The sequence below is a fragment of the Falco cherrug genome, chromosome 2 (assembly GCF_023634085.1).
Source record: "Falco cherrug isolate bFalChe1 chromosome 2, bFalChe1.pri, whole genome shotgun sequence".
Classification (NCBI taxonomy): Eukaryota; Metazoa; Chordata; class Aves; order Falconiformes; family Falconidae; genus Falco; species Falco cherrug.
This window is the reverse complement of record NC_073698.1, coordinates 29,781,018-29,798,488: the sequence shown is the minus strand read 5'-3', so window position 1 is coordinate 29,798,488 and position 17,471 is coordinate 29,781,018. Positions and strand designations below refer to the sequence as shown.

The window sequence follows — 17,471 nt, the reverse complement described above, 5'->3', positions numbered from 1 at the left end:
ATAGTGGAAAGATAACTAGAGTTACATCATAAAATAGAAATTTTAGCACAGTAAGTCATCTTACCCCGAGATAATAAGGGGGCATTGTCTTCAAATAGCTTTCAAATGACTGTCGCCATTTCAACGTAGGTTTTGCCTTGTGTACTTTAAACAAGTCATCTGATGGTTTATAAAAGAGACAAAATGAAAAGCACATCTAGACACATTGCTTTTCTTCTAATAAAAGCAGCTCTCAAAGAAATGCAAATTCTTCAATGCTTAAATATATGCATTTTAACATATACACAACTAAATATACACACAAGATGATTGCTGCAGCCAAAAGATGGAGCCTGATAAATTATTTATCAAATTGAATTGATAATTGAGACAACAGATTGAGAAAAATGGCTCCCAAAATAATGAAAGAAGCAAGCCCAAAGCACATCTGAAAGAATGATGATTAAGAAAATCTTACACATGGGAGTCTGAGTCATGAAGGTCAGCCAACTGGTGACAACTGAAACAAGTTATTCATGACAAATGCAATGTTCAACATTCTACCTTTCTACAGGTGTGTGATTAATACTGGCATTAATTGCAGTAATCATTTAGATGAGATCAATTTTTCAATTGCCTAGCACCTAAGAAAATTTTTATGAAGTGGTATTTACCTAGCAGTGGAAGGAGGACTGGATAATTGTAAGGCATCACAAACAAATTCACACAATTCAGCGCTGTACTAGCTTTCAAGTAACCAAAAGGATGACCAAGTTCACTGTATTTTGCACTATTGCTCACATATACCTGCAATAAAACACATCATATTGTATGTAAATCCAAAGTATTGTGTGCTGATGTTTTACATCCTATTTTGATTAGAGAATAAAATCTATGAAAAACAGTATTCTGTAAACAACTTCAATTCAGCATGCATTCTACTTGCCTGCCAGCAGGTCTGAGGGGATTTTCTTTCCAGGATAAACTGGGTCAGTGGTGAAGGTTCTAACTCATACTTATCAAAAGGCAGTTTGTCAATGACCATCGGTTCACAGTCAGTACAGGAAAACTTCACCACAGGATGAGATGTGCGAGGTGGCTAAACATAAGCATTCCACTGTTAGTAAGTTTGCACAACAATTAAAATGCAATTGTGCTATGACAATTGAAGTAATACAGGTTCTTTGAAAACAGACACATTTGAGGAGCCTCAATACACAATTTGAGTCTTAAGTGATTATGTTAGCACTGTCTTAAAATCTGAAGAAATCTTGTTTTCCAAATAAATGCCAATTATCTTGCCCAGTAAGTCTAGAACAGCATGCAAGTAAAACTTTTTGCATATACACAAAAATTTTCCAAGTGGAAATAAATGCCAGTACAGACAAAAAAACTATCTTTAATGCTACTCTGGGGCATGCCTATTTTTATTCCTCACAGAAGCAGGCACTGTACTTTTGCATTTGCTGACTCCTCCAGCACTTTTCCTTCTTGGCAAATTCAACACTTACAAAATTCTAACTGAATTATAATAACCAAGCGGAGCATGAATACAGAAAAAAACAAGGTTTAGAACTCATTTTATCTAGGCCTCTGAAAAATTATTTCAAGCAATGAAAGTGTTTGGATTTTAATCTTTTCATTAGTCACAGGGAAAAGGCCTTCGAGCCTCAAGTTTCAATTATAAGTTAACAACATATTTGAAATCTCTTTCGCTGAAAGGGAAAGCTGATTTTTTGTGTGTGATGAAAACTGGAGCTGTATGCCTTCCACTGGAAGGTTTTCAGGAGAGCAATGTAAGCTCTTACACTTACACCCTGAGCTTCCTCCAAGGCCACTAGAATCTGGGAAGGAGCTCAACTGGGAAGCCTCCTTTTATTTACTCTCTTTAAAAGGTAACAAATATGTAAGATGAACTAGGGAAACACAGGGTTTCTTGGACCTTCCTACCACCTCACCTTGAAAGTCATTTTTCTACATCTATAAGCTTTAGCCTCTTGCTTTTAAGATGAGCCACCCAAATGTCATCTGCCTTAAGTGTCTCCACTCCAAAGAGGGTGTACAGTCCCAGTACACACAAAACAGGAGGCCCAGCCAACTGAAGGAACTGCAATTCTCATCAAAGAAGATGCCTTCAATAAATATTTGTGGTGGAGTTTTTGACCAAGCCATGAAGCAGTTACACTACAAGTAAAAAGGCTGCAAAAGAAGTCAAATAATCCTTGGCTGGACAGAAGAACTGTTTTTACCTCAGAGCAGCCATTTACATGTTGATCTGCGAACATAAATATTAGCAGACTTTCATATACATTTAGGAAACCCTTGATAGCATCGTTACCTACAGTACACGTAACAGTTGTTCAGGTAGGACTGTTTGAGACAACTCCACTGTGGATCAGGTAACAGGAAGGAAGTGAAAAATACCCAACTATGGACTTTTTAAGTAGACAAGAGTTACAAGTTAAGTTTTAACACTATACTTCCAGAACAGTAAGGAAATCCAAGTCTTGAAGCACTATCAGCAAACATAGCTCTCCAACACTGCATAGGGAAGGTTCAATGTGGAATTCAAACTGACAAACAGGAATTTAGCTGTACATGCAATAATCCAATGCTTTATGCTGTTATGAGAGCTATACATGCTACAACTGAGAGAAGAATTTTTTCTCATCTTCTCACCACTTGGGTAAGGCAGCCTCACATTTTTAGCATTTAGTTAACAATTCTTCACTTGGCAAAACGTATTTTAATAATCTCAACCAAGACCTGCAGTAGCAAACTATACTGACTCTATACAGTCAGTGGAGGCAGATGTCATTGATAGTGATGACAAGGAGTACACAGGACAGTTTTCCTACAGAGCAGCTTTTAAACATCCAGTACACAATGACTTTTTTTTTTTAATTACTACGAAGATTTACTTTTATTCATATATGCTAGCTTGTTTACAGTTCAAAAGGGCACCCACATCCTTCAATGACCATGGCCAAGATGCCAGCAATATCAAACCTGTAAATATAACTAGAATTTCATACTTTTATTACTCAACAACGTGTATCTCAAAGGACTTTATATTTTTCTCAAACAAAGGAGAATTTATGAGAAGTTCAATGAGTTTGTTAGCACACTAGTTTCAGATCAAAAAACCCCACAGAACTTCAAGAAAAATCATCATGAAATGGGAACAATCATAGAACTGAATTATTTCTACTTTAATGATTTTCAAAGATCAGCAGAAATGCAAAAATACATTATCTTACTAACAATTAGTTCTCAGACCCAACAAAAGGCAGTGGCATATATTTTTATGGAAAAAAAAATATAATTACTTTTGTGAGTAGTATTTTAAAAAACCAGGGTGAGTTTCTCTACTTGGGATAAATTGAAGGTATGGCTATACTGCACAACAGCAGATGAAATTACATTTACCTGCTAGAATGAAGACAGAACTATCACACAGATTCAAACCCAGGAAGATCATACCATCTTCTATTAATACCATCTGCAAGGCAACAGACTTTGATAGGCTATTATCAAAGTGCCACCTTATTTCTGGTTTGATATTTTAACAGAGTCCAAACAAATACTACGTGCATGTACTAGGTCGACCAATCTGTTACAGGCAGTTTCTTAATGAATGCTTCAAAGCTACTAAAAACCAAAAACCATAGTATTATTTTCTCATTAGTAATTTATCTGAGAACTGCAACACAGGTTTACATGTGTCGTTACTTCTTGGGTCACACTGCTTTTACAGTTTCTCCAATGCAGTACATATCTGAAGGTTTAAAAACAGTGAAGAAATCCTGAAATATTCCCCCCTATACAAACCCTTCACTTTAACTTCAGTACGTACCAGTGTTGGAGAATTTTGATCTGGCCAGAAGGATTCAGGAACAGGCCAATGACCTATAGGAACCCCAGTTTTAGGGTTTGGTCTGACATAAATAAGTTTGTGACAGCTGTGCCAAGGTTGGGGTCCAAAGGGTCTAGATATATCCGCCTGCCCATCTACAGAAGAAAAAGGTTTTATGAGTCAAAACAGTGTTAAAACTCAAAAAGAGTATTAAACAACTTCTGTGAAGAGTTTAAGAATTACACCCCCAGGGAAACTTTTCCTGCAGTTAATATCACTTCTAAGAATAGCAGATAGTTGTCAGTAAGCATTTCTGCAAAAACCCAGAAACTATGAGAAACCAAATAAGCATTGAATGTTTACAGGATCAGAGCTGAGAAAGCCAATTATCTGGAGCCTTTCATACTAATCAGTTTCTTTCTCTTCCCATTGTTATTAACAGATAATCTTCAAATCTCCATGCATAAGAAAAATTGATACACAGAACTAATACTGCTGAACTTTTTATTGCAGCAAAGCAGGATTAAAAAAATCCTACAAACGCTTCCAGTAACATCCTAAGAAGGACCTAGCTAAGTCATTTAGAAAGAGAAGCTAAGACTGCACTGTCATATTTGCTAGCTTAACTCTTAATGCAGCCACTTTACTACACTAAACAAAAGAAGATAATGTGTATAAACCCACAGTATTTCCATATCAAGCTATTTACATTTCTAGCTGGCTGAAAACTGCTGCTTAAAACTCATGAACCCATTTAACCATGCTTGATGTGAATAACTGCATTTAAGGCTACCTAACCAAACGTAGTTTTACATAGTATCTAGCAGCTATAGCCAGTATTTCGGAAAAGTACAACAGAATTTCAGACATTAACAGGTCCTTCTTGTAGTAATGTCTTAAAATGCAACAGTTTTCCTTTTGTTTTGGTAACTATTATGATGTTAAGTTCACTAAATTACATTGATAGTCATCTCTGCCATTTGATATCACAGTGTAAAAATAAAAAGTTTCAAGTACCATCAATGGGTGAGGGATCAGGTCCAGCTTTTTCAAAATTTATAACAACTCCACTTTGCACTTTTTGCACCAATGACTCAAGACACTGATTCAGCATTCTTGGAGAACACACACAATATGATCGACCTAGAACAATACAGTCAAGGTTAAGGTTGTTCAGTGTTTCTGCCCTTGTTTTAACTTGCAGTATTTAAAACTGTTCACCCACCACACACATTGATTTATGTATGGATCACTGATTTAAGGCTTCTCCCAAACACTCCCTCTTTGTTTAAGCAGCAAGGCAGCCTAGCGAAGCAGTGACAGTGTTACATGCACATCATTGGAAACGTTTGCGTTTTAGCCCCTTAATGACTTTAACGCAAATTCTTGGTTGCATTCATGGAAAATGGGCTCCCCCTTGTGACAGACATCAGCACTTAAATGGTCAAGAATTTCAGTCAAAACACTGTTAGTATAGCCCATATGACAGTCAGAAAGTAGTTGAATCAAACCCTTTTGGAATGCTTTTTACATCCCTTTGTTTGCTCTCTATCACATCCCCTCCAATGCATCAGAAGAATCATCATGTTTTAATATATGATAATTTTTTTACAAACAAATTTAATGTCAGAGTTTGAACGGGAATGTCATTTCTAAAAGATTAAAAATATGGGTTATGATGGAGAAAAAATTATCAGTTTTGCAGAATTACTATGCATTCTGCATTACAGAAATTCTACATTGCAATCTGCATGCTCTGGAGGGGAAAAAACCAAAACAATCTATTTCCTTCACTTTTGGCTTTTTTACATCAGAGTATGACAGGAATTTCGCAAAGCTATACTGCAGAACAGATTCAAGTCTTACAATTTCTAATTGCAATACCAAGGTGCATTAGGAAAAAAATAAGTTTTCTCTTCTAAAGAACTGCTGTAGATTCACACTTTTCCAAGACAGGTTACATTAAATTGTCTGTTGCTTTAATGCAATAAGGATCTTTAGTTTTACTGTATCAGAGTTCTGAGTTCTTACAAGTAATGTAAGAACTTAGAAATACATATTCCATGATATGTACATGATTAATAGAGCTAAATTGAATTCATTTTCAGAAATATTGACTTGTCACTTGCCTCCTGTGACTTCGCACATAGGTGTGATTGCAGAGTCATCCACCGGTACCCCTGTCATCTGCTCTGATTCTGGTGCAGTAATACCAGGCAAACGGAGAACTAAAGCAAATAACCTCTGATCCCATCGAAAGGGTTCCTTAGTCAACTCACTTCCAGGTAGAGGGGAATTGAGAGGTAAATGGAGCTGAAAAGTAATTTAAAATCTGTGAATAAACTGCTTTTAAAACAAAAATTAATTCAGTTATACAGCAATGGCAATTCACTCTATATAAACATATCTGTAACCTCTCCATAGGATATCTGTAATTTGATTCAGGTACTGTACATTACAAGCAAGACACCCATCATTTAATCAACGCTTCAAACACTTCAAGGCAACATGATGCACGAAGTTGAGAGTTACAAAACCAAGTGGGAACAGCCACTTTTTAAAACTGATCTAAGCTTCACTCAATAGAATATTTTCTTTAGAATCTCAGCACTAAAAACTGCTTCACTGCAGCATTCTTGTTCAAACCATTTTCTGCAGAACAGGCCCACTCTCATCTCATTCTTTTCCTCCGTCCTTCAAGATAAAAAGCACACCTGAATGAAAAGGTAATGTTAATCTAGGACTCCTGTGGAAGAAATATAACTTGGGTATAGTTGCTCAAAAATATCTAACTGCCAGGATCACCTACTCTAAATAACTTCTAAAAGTGAACTAATGTGGTAGTTATGTTATAGAATCAGAAGGCAGAGATTTTACATAACTTGGGTATATCCCACAGCCAAACTCATGCCTGTGCTTTAAGTGAAAAGCAGAGATTAAGATTCAAATCAACACTGAAATGCAAAATGAATTCTCACTTTTAGGTAACAGTAGCCACAGCTACCCATACAAGGAAGAATTACTTGCTGTGTGCCATTGTGTGGCCTCTGGGAAGAACTACACAGAAGTTTTAGTTGAAAATATTGAAGATACTATCCAGGGACATAAAATACATGAGGACATTCTTTTTCACTTTAATTCTCAGAAGAGACAGTTAAAACATTCAAGTTTCAGACTTCAAACATGCTGCGCTGAAGACACAGCAATGGTCAGGGTATCATTTACTACCCATTAACAGCTACAGCCAGAGAAACTAACAGAACGTCTAAAATACCCAGAGTTAGCAGCAGTTTTATAACTAGCTAACAAAAAAAGAAAAAAAAAATCAATACATTAGCTTCTAAGGGACAGCACAAGGCATTCAGAATACTCTAACCTCTCTTTTTGCATCCAGATACCTCACACAGAGATTAGTGGGGAAAAAGAAAGCTTACCAAAACATCCAACTACAGAAGCCCTGAACAGATAGACTAGAGTTATAACAATTACAAGTTTCAGAAAAATGTGATAGATCCCTGGCTGATGATACTACTGTCAGCAGCAAGCAAAATTCTCATTTCACCTGGAGCACTGCAGCCGTAAAGGAGAAGAAAAATAATCCTGACTGCAACAACTGAAGTGGTGCAAACAGTTCCATTATCTAGCTAAATACAAAGGTTAAGCCCAAGAGCTGAAGCAAACTCAGCACTTCCTCAAACACTTCTCATGTAGCATTCAAAAAAATCCCAATTCTCAATCTCAAATCAACATTAGCAAAGGAAACTACTAGTCTGTTTCAAAATCTGGTGCAAGTCCACAAAAGCACCTATTGCAAGTTGCCTTCATTTTTAGTTCATAGTAGTTAGTTAAGGAGTTTGCAACAAGCTGTTGAAAAATTTTTCTTGTTTGCTTATTTTTAAGAGATTAACTTGAAAGCATTAAACCTAATCTCCAATCTGGAAACCTCAGCTATTTCTATTTACGTAATAGCAAGCATCTCATATCAGGAAAAACACATGTCTTCGTGTTTGAAAATTAATCAATTTATTGCCATATCAAAGACAGGAAGAAACACAACAAACCCACTCATAACAAATGAGCAAGAATCAGAACACCTTGGGCTTTTCAGCATACCTGATGCTCCCTCCTCAATTTCTGCTTTTGTTGATGCAAGCAAAGGGCACATATGAGAAAAGCACTATTTTCCCCAAATGTCTGACATGAAATTGGTCAAATGGCACTCAGCTACGGCCCTAGTTTATTACTGATTCACACGCATGTCTTTTCCCCTTTTCACACAAAGGGACAGCAATGCCTGCCTGGCAAAGAAAACTCAGTTAAAAGAATAGCCACATTCTTAGTAAACAGCCTAGAATCTTGACTCACCTGCAAGCACTACAGCATCCTCACTTGGGGCTATTTTAAGAAACACCATTCACCAAACTTTCCTACTTAGATATGACTGAACAGAAGATTTACTAGTTCTGAAGAATACATTTCGTCTGCAAAACATACCTATGTAACAGCACTGTTTTTCTTCAGGCAGCATATATACATATTCTTAAATATATTTACATATATTAAGTATCCCATTGGACCCTGCACCAACACTATCCTGAGTTCAGTTTATCTCAAACTACAAAACCTTTATTTGGCTCAGCTAGTTATATTGAGAGAATCCCAAAATCAAACAGTTCTCAGGAGCAGGCCATTGCGTTATATACATATTACTATGAGAAATATTTTCAAACTGTAAGACAACATGCAACACCATCAGCATCAAGTCAAATGTCCTCACTTTCCAACAGTTTAATTCCAGTTAAATTTAACATCCATGATACTGGAGGAGTTACAGATTCAAACCAGGCCTCATTCTCCACAGTCATTAGTAACTTGGTCTTCTCACCTCCAGTAACTTCATTTTTTTCTAAGTTGGTATTGTATTACCATAGCAACTGCATACCTAGCAGAAAATAAGATCAGCCTAGAAATGTACATCGTGCATTTCATTTCTCTTTCCCCACACACATTTCAACATGAATGTATGCACATCTTTCCCTCTTTGTCCTTCATATTGGTTTGCGAGAAAAAGACAGACCAAACCTTACTAGCAGTGGTCTTCAACATGTCTCTACATAACCACATACAAGTGTCCTCCCAGCAGCTGCTTTGTCTCAACACTAGTTTGTAGGAGCACACACAAACCCTACCATTCCCAAATGCTTTAATGCTACAATAATACAGCAGTGTGCACCTTATGCCCCTCTTCCACGCCTTTAAACTCACTTAAACCAACCACTGAATAACCAAGAGGACTTGGAGGACAGACTTTTACTGAAGAGATCTTAAAGAACCCTGTTATTGGTGAGCAGGTCTTTTATTTATTAGGAGTCCTTGTTTCTGTATACATTTACGCAATCATAAGAAGCAGCACCATCTGAAATTCTAAAAAAAAAAATAAAATCTGAGGATCCCAGAGACCCTAGGTTGAATAAAAGCTAGATAAGCACTACAGAACTCTGCAGTACCAAGGTAGCTGGTGAAAGAGAGTCATGCTCTTCTGGCAATGACTGCATGTACAGGCTCAAACATTATGGTGGGCAGCACTAGCACTGCTTAAGCTTTAGTGTCCCGGTAATTACAGGCAGCTCCATCTCGGGAAATCTCATAAAAGGTTGTTACATGACTAGGTACTCAAAAATATCCATACAGGTACAGTCAACTTTGTCTTTTCGTATCTAAAAAGTCTTTAAAAAATAATCTATCAGCAAGTAACCTTCCTTGCAAGCTTTTCTGGTGCCCATAAAAAGATATCCAACATTCCAAGCAAATGCAGCATTTAATTATTACAGAACTGAAGGACTAAAGATGGGCAATAAGATTCAAGCCCAGCTGAGAAATCAAGTCCTTGATAGACTGAGAAACTCTGCTTAAAGAGTTAACTGCAGCATTACGTTTTCCTATCTTTTTCCATCCAATCACATTTAGTTATAACACAGAGATAGGAAGCCACAAATTGTTATTCCATAGAAAATAACTTCAGATCATAGAGAGGCACCAGGTCCAACTGACACATGTCAACAATATCATATACTCAGCCATTCTGATGCTAGAGTTAGCCACAAGCAAGTACACACTGAGCTGATAGTTACACAGAATTCACATGTCAAGAGCTCTGGGCCTCGCTGCCAAATGCTGTGATCCTGGCAACTGCTGCGAACAGGAATAACATGGGTGAGGAAGGACAGGACTACACATCTAATGAGATCTGCCACATATTTCTTGCAGAATTTGTTTAGAAATCAAGATCTTTAGCTGGAGGTACTTGAATTAAAAATATTACAGAGTGTCTACAGTTCCCAATTACTATTGAAAGCAAGCAGGATTTCACACTTGTAACAGTTACTACAGCAGGGATACAAGTTGATCAGCCCTGGGAAGGATCAATATGACAATGCCAAACCACTCCGGGATGAGGAGTCAAGAAAATCACTAATTCCTCCTGTAAGAGTCTCCTACAACTGGTAGATCAGAATGACAACATACAGAAGCCAAGCAGCATTGCTCATGCTTTTGGTTTGTATAATCATTCATCAGAATGTATCAATAGGTCAATAACCCACTTTGTCTTGCAAACAAGAGTTTAATGCTTCATCTCAAAACAAGGGAGCTTGTAGAAGGAAGGAAACATTGCTCAGCAGCTGCAAAACTGGAGAAGTATGACATTTCATCACAAAGAAAAGTAAGAGAAATCCCCTCAAGCAATTAAAAAATTGTAAAGGAAAGATCAGAAAAGGGGTAAGACCAGATGTGAGGGATCAGGCCAGCAGTGAAAGCCACTCCAAGAGGAATCCATAGCATGAGACCAATAATTAATAATGCTATTCCAACAGTATGAGCCTATGTCTTTCTCAAGTATGACTGGGACAAGTGAACCCAGGGAAGAATCTGGTCAACATGTTATGCTGAATGCAATACTGATGAGTGCCAGTTCATCAGCACTGACGCATTAAAGTCAGTGCCAGAAGGGACAGTACTAAAAATCCTACTAACGTGGGCTGGTGAAGATGATGATTGCACAGACTGCATCATTCCTGTCTTCAGTCCGATGAACCACATCCATGAGACACAAAGTAGCACTGAATGGGTAAGGCTCTTCATCTTCAAAACCCATATTAAATTCCACAAAGGAACAGGACATCTGAAGAATTCAGCAAGAGCTCCGAAACAGTGTTTAAGCTTGACTGCTTCACACTGGGGCAAATGACAGTGTTCCCACAGCGATAAAGCTGATTTCATTGGTAAAAATGCAAATGTTCACCTGAATGACAAAGCTTTGAGAAAACTTGCCTCCAGGTTCCATGCTGGCTTCACAGGCATTCCAAAAACAATGTTCTGTCAGTTCTCTTGTACATAAGTTTTAAAGGAACTAAAAATATACTACCTTAGTCCATGATAAGAACTTTACACAAGAAGTAAAGACACTGTTGTCATAACCGGTGGGATATGATCACTTCCAACACCAACTCTGAAAAGCCGCTCCAAAGTCAAACCCAAAGAACAGAAGGCACATTTGAAAGTGACCAAAAAGCTTTGTTATCGAACAGAAGAGCAACAACAGACTTCTGTATCTCCAGGGTGGTATATTAATTCTACTTCATTTCTGCATGTCCAGCTTAGAGGTAACTGTAAAGGTCGCTCAGGCTACAGTAAGAAAAATTTCTGATCAATAGGACACATGTTGACAAAAGCAAAAGACCATCCCAGAAAGACAGAAGCAACCCTGAATGCTTTGTTCCTCTGCTCTTTGACAGTGTTAAGGATGTTCCTACCAGTACAGCTATGGCACACACACACAAAAAAAAAAAATCACATCCATTGCTGGGTATATATACCTTGTAAATACATATGGAAGAGCACTCCAAGCAACTTGCATTTTGCCTTGCAGGATGTAAAAGTAGTGCTCGCTTTCAGTTCCTCCAGAAGGCAATGTGTTTAAATTTGCTCATTTACCAAGAAATCATTAGTAGAGCAGATTCTGCATCTCTAGAATGTAGTTTAGCAATCATTAAATCATGTAAGTGTATCTGACCCAATGTCACTATCATAACACAAACTCTGGGTGTGGCACACACTTATCAGTCAGCACCACTTATAAGCCAAGCCTAAATTTGGTAGATTCAAGTAGCCTCCAGAAAACCCATTTTCTCAACTTGTTACAACAATTTAAAGATGTGAACATGTGACCAAATAGTTGCCTGATCATAAGAAAATGTCATTGTGTGAAGACTAAGGTGAAAAAGTTGAAGGAAAAGGAACAGAAAAAAACCCTCACTGGCTATAGAAAATCCTGACTCCTGCCATAAGGAAAAAAAAAAACCTCACGACAGCCAATAGCTTTCTTTCTGAAATTATTTTGGATAAATGAACAAGATGAAAAGAAATGTAATGTAGAACCACAGAACTGTGTATGTTAGAAGGGACATGTGAAGGTTACACAGTCCAAAGCCTTCTGACTGGCTCATGGCCTTGTCCAACTCAGTTTTGAGCATCTCCAGTAATGAAGATGACACAACCACTGGACAATCTACACTAGTGCTCTATCACCCAGTTAAAATTTCTGATAATCCAATCAGAATTTCCCAAGATGCAGTTTGCAGCTGTTGCCTTCTCATCTCAGCCCTGTGCACCTCCAAGAAAAGACTGGCTCCCCCCACAATTAAGTTGTGTATGGTGGTAAAAAAAAAAACCCTCACCCCATAGCCTTCTCCTCTAAAAGCTGGACAAACCCAGTTCTCAGCCTCTACCCAGATGTCATTTGCTTCACCTTCCCAGCATCTTGGGTGTCCACACTCCAGGATGTCGATGTCAGATTTTGCAAGTTAGTTATCTGAGAGCAGAGAGGTTGCTTCTCCTCAAGAAAGGACTTACACAGCTAAGTGATTACCTAATTTGCTCTTAAAAAACAACAGTATTCTGCTGTTAATAGCACTACATGTTGTAGAAGGCTCTAAAATAGTGTCACACTACCCTCTGTTTAATTAATACTTCCTCAGTGACAATCACTGTAAATATGAGGCTGCTATTCTACTCCGTATTTTGGACCACACCCAATCAATCACTGGACAAAGCTAAAAATAGCGTATTGGGCAAAAAAGTATGATGAAAATGAGGTTTTAGACAGACAACCTATTTGGTATCGTGAATTCAGGCACTCCCTTTCAGTTACTGGCTATGGCTGTTTGTTAGTAGTCCACATAAAATTATGAGGTCGTTCAACTTTCTTCCTCTAAGTCAGATAAATTATAAAAACATTCAAATACCACTTTCCATACAAACAACTTCTGTAAGTGCTGTAAGGACACAATATAACAGAGTATTAGGATAAATTCAAATAACTAATGAACAGCTATGTAAGTATGACAAATTAACCTTTATAGTCAGAAGTGGTGTACCACATGGAAAAGTCTGAATCCTCCCCTCAAGCTTTAGGACAGACCTTCAGATATTAACCTTTTCCCTGCAAAGGGAATGATCTTAGGGATTTTTTTGTTGTCATTGTTTGGGGTTTTTTACTACTTCATGGAACGGGCACTGAGCTAGTCAGACCAACCCTATCCCCAGTGACATCTCCCATCTTTTTAAGGAAAGAATTCAAAATGGCCAGCAAGTCAAAATAGTTCAGTGCCTCAGCATTTTCTATAGCTCTGAGTTTGCCAGATGTGAGCAGGTACTTCAGCATATGAAGATCTGGTGTTTTAAACTGCTCTACAGATCTAATCCGAAATAAATTTATTCAGCCTTTATCTTGGATAAGGACACTACTGATATTATTATAATCACTTTAAGAGACTAGTGTGAAAGAAATATATATTTCACATACTCCCTAGTGGCCACATCCTTTGAGAAATCACTACATTGATCTGGGTCTATACACAAAGAACTCCTATCTAGACCAACTGCAGACATAGATGCTTTACAGAAATTGATTTCTTCTGTTAATATATCTGAAAAGCCATGAACTCCTTGGATAAAAATGGCAAATTAAGTCTACCAACAGCTGTACTACATGCTTGTCACATGTGATAAGGAAAAAGAGCTACTCAGATTTTTGTAGTGCTATTGCATAAAATTACCTCAAATTAAAGGAAAAAATATACAAGCTTAAACTGTTATAAGCATACTTTTGAGAAGTCATTTATGCTCCTACTGTAAACAGTAGCTTAACACAACATTTAGTATGCATCATTGTAAACATAGGGCAGATCTTACCTCTTCCTGTATCCCACTGGTAGTAGTTAATTTACTTCCATCAGTAACAGTTATAATTATTGCTGGCTCCAGAAAAAAGGGGTTTCGTCCCTAAGGGAAAAAAAGCAATTTTAAATAAAATGGTGTCACAAATTCATAATCTTCTGTTCAATCATTAAATGGCCACTGATACCTACCAAGAAAACCATGAGGCTCAAGGTAGTTATTGTCATGTACTATATAGTACAGTGCTATGGGTTTCTGTGTCTTTTTGCTGTTAGGCCATGTAAAGCTAGACACTAAATATATCTGTATACAATAAATGCATATAAAAACACAGCAAAAATGGTTAATATAGGACTTTAAGAACAATGTGCACTGCAGTATTCTGGCAAACTAGCAGCTGCTTAGAGGAGCAACTGTTTCTTCAAAGCAGAGATACTTGCAATTCCTCCTATTACACAGCTGATTTTATGTGTGATTTAATTACTGTGACCATCTAAAGCATTTGTGTAGTACTCTGATCACCATCCCTGAGTTAAGAACTAATACTCTTCTTATTAAGGAAAACTGACATTAATAGTACCAGTTACATTTTGACCAAAGTGGTTCAACCATGAACATGAGACTTCTCAGAAACAAGTACTTGAAAAGTAGATAAGCTTTCTATATGAATCAATTAAGGCAGAAACATAAACAAGGCAAGACATTCTGTAATCCCACCAAGACATTCAACTAGTCTAACTGTAACAAAAAAACCTTGGTTTGCTATTGGCACTTTCTTTTCCTAATGCTATTGGGCTAGCAGCCTTCTGGCCCCCTGAAAAAAGAGGAACCCAAAGTAATCCATGCACATGTCAACTCCAAGCCCAGGCAGCACATTCTACTCCAGCTAGGGTTAAAGACGAACTGGATAAAAGCCGCCATCACCACCTTTTGTTTAGTAGGTCCTACTCTTCTACTGCCAAGCTTAAGGCATCATTTTTCTTCTTCAGAAAAGAACAAAGAAAAATACATGTAGACCCACAGCCTAGTTCTACTTATAAAGGCAAACTATCTCATGAATGCTTACAATTTACTCTAAAAATATGGAGAGAAAACTAATAGGTTTTAGAAAAAGAGCTTTTAATTTTTTTTTAGAACACATTTAATACAAAGTATCATCTACTGATTGCATGCTTCGAACAGAAACATCACCTAACAATCTGAAATGTATTTGGTGAGGAATGTCCAGTTTGAAATGGCAACACCACATTTACAGCGGTCAATTATACACCAACAGAAAAATTAGATTTGCTCAGCATTTTCTCAAACCTTAGTGAAAATACTAATTTTTTTAGAAAATAGCATACCATTACTACAGACAAAAAATATTAAAAAGTAAAGATAAATCTCTCCCAGAAAAGCTAAGCTAGTTCATAATTCAATTTAAACAATTACTCAAGAATTTAAAGTACTCTCAAACTACACTCAATTTTAATTAAAATAACTTCCTAAGAATATTTAGCCTCATTTAATTCTGAAGAACAGTTATGGTATGTTATTCTACCAACTAATAGTTCACCACAACTGCAAAACATCAGCTGGAAGCTAATTACATTGCACTGAAATAATATTGAAAGCAGGGTTTCAAACTAGAGGAAAAGGATATTGTTCTCATGAACACTGAACATAAAAATACTTTAATCCTACTGCTAATAAATGATTGTAAATATAAATCAACAATTGATAAAAATAACAAGACTTTATATTTAGAATGTCATAAGCAACACTTTAGGTCAATTTTCTGGTCCAATTTGAAATATAAGTATTAAAAATTTAGTCTCTGACAACCCCTATTATCCATGCATCCTCATTATCTTAACACTGGTGTACTTCAACTACAATCTTTCTCAATTTTACCCATGTAAAATTTAAGCCTTAAATTTAAACCCTATAGGCTTAGAATTATTATGAAATCATAAGGAAGGAAACAAGAAATTCTAAGCTTGAGCTCCCCCAGGAAAAATGTCTAAGGGAGAAATTAGTTCATCCTCAGTATCTTTCATAATTTCACGTGCATTTTGCCTGTACGATGGATGATCACCAACATACTAAGTCAAAAATCAACTCATATAGCAACATATTTACAACAACAAGAATCTCTTTACCAGAACAAAACCAACATTCACTTGTAGCCAGGGTAACAGCTACACTGAGAATCACTGACCCCAAAGACAAGGTAACTCGCAACTCCACAGGTATCACCTACAGGATAACTCGTATGGAAATATGAGCAGTGCACTGCTGCAGAGTACTTCATACCTCTAAGCAAAAATGGAAAGTTTCCCCTTGAAATCTTTTCTTCACTACCTGGATGTGAAAAATGCAGTAATCTCAAGTTCATCAACTCATCAATACAGCTATAAGTATTATCCTTTCTAGAGAAAGAATTTATGAAATCAAGTCAGAGTACACAATTCACCACTGAATTATTTAAAGACAAGCGAACAGAGCTGAGTTCACTTAGCTGCACTTAGGTTCACAGCTCCGTGAAATTCAGAAACATGAACTAAGATCCACATTCCACCTAAAAGAGCAGAAACAACATTAGATTATATTCAAGGAAGAATGTCAGATAAAATGCCTGTTATTGAGGTTCACTATTTTTGACTAAAAATTTACATGTCATTAATTCTTAAAGAATACCACTGACTCTTCTGACCCCACCTCTCACCTTAGCTATATGAAGGCACACAACACCAGTATTAAGTCAGATATTCCTAAAAAAACACCAAAACACCCCATTTACATAAGCTCTCAGAGATGTTTCAGTAGATTTAGTGAAATGAAATTCCAGAGGACTTGGTTACCAGTTTTTTAACAAAACCACAGTTTTGTCAATTGCTGGTTTAGAACTTTATTTCTATCTAATGAATCCAATTCCATGATAATGAAATTAGATTCTATTGCTTTTTCCTTTAAAATATACTATTAAAACACTTTGAATTTACTTTGAATTCTGAGAAATACCATATTCTTCAAAATACATTGTAACACCATTGACTGAATGCATAGGAAATCAATTCAGCAGAGCTCAATTATTTTAGTTACACAGTGAAACAGTGGGTGACAGAGCATGTTGCCAGCTCTTTGGCAGCTTACAGGTATGCTGAAATGCATTCAAAATCAGCTCAGCATACCAAGGTGTAAATAATAAGCCTGTTTACAACTTACTCTGACAACTAACTAATTGCCAAGAGGTTTTGTTCATTTCAAAAGCAAAAATAATCCACAGCAGCTAACTTTAGTATCATCTTACATTCCCACACAGGAAAGTGAAGCAGAGGAAGTGTGAAATGCTGAGTTCTTAAAGTGACTAGGGTAAAGATCAATGTGGCCTCAGCACCAATACCCTGGGAAACAT

General features: G+C 36.9%; 1 protein-coding gene across 5 annotated transcripts in view; it reads right to left on the bottom strand.

Annotated features, from left to right (window-relative positions):
* Nucleotides 1-17,471, bottom strand: part of INTS6 (integrator complex subunit 6) — a 45,605-nt gene that overhangs the window by 11,220 nt on the left and 16,914 nt on the right. For all 5 annotated transcript variants that reach the window (XM_055701468.1, XM_055701469.1, XM_055701467.1 and 2 more), the window contains 7 exons: nt 14,087-14,176; nt 5,965-6,148; nt 4,853-4,978; nt 3,836-3,990; nt 926-1,078; nt 654-786; nt 65-159 (listed from right to left, as the gene is read on the bottom strand). In XM_055701468.1, the coding sequence (XP_055557443.1) occupies nt 65-159; nt 654-786; nt 926-1,078; nt 3,836-3,990; nt 4,853-4,978; nt 5,965-6,148; nt 14,087-14,176 (936 nt within the window). The remainder of the gene's footprint in view (nt 1-64; nt 160-653; nt 787-925; nt 1,079-3,835; nt 3,991-4,852; nt 4,979-5,964; nt 6,149-14,086; nt 14,177-17,471) is intronic.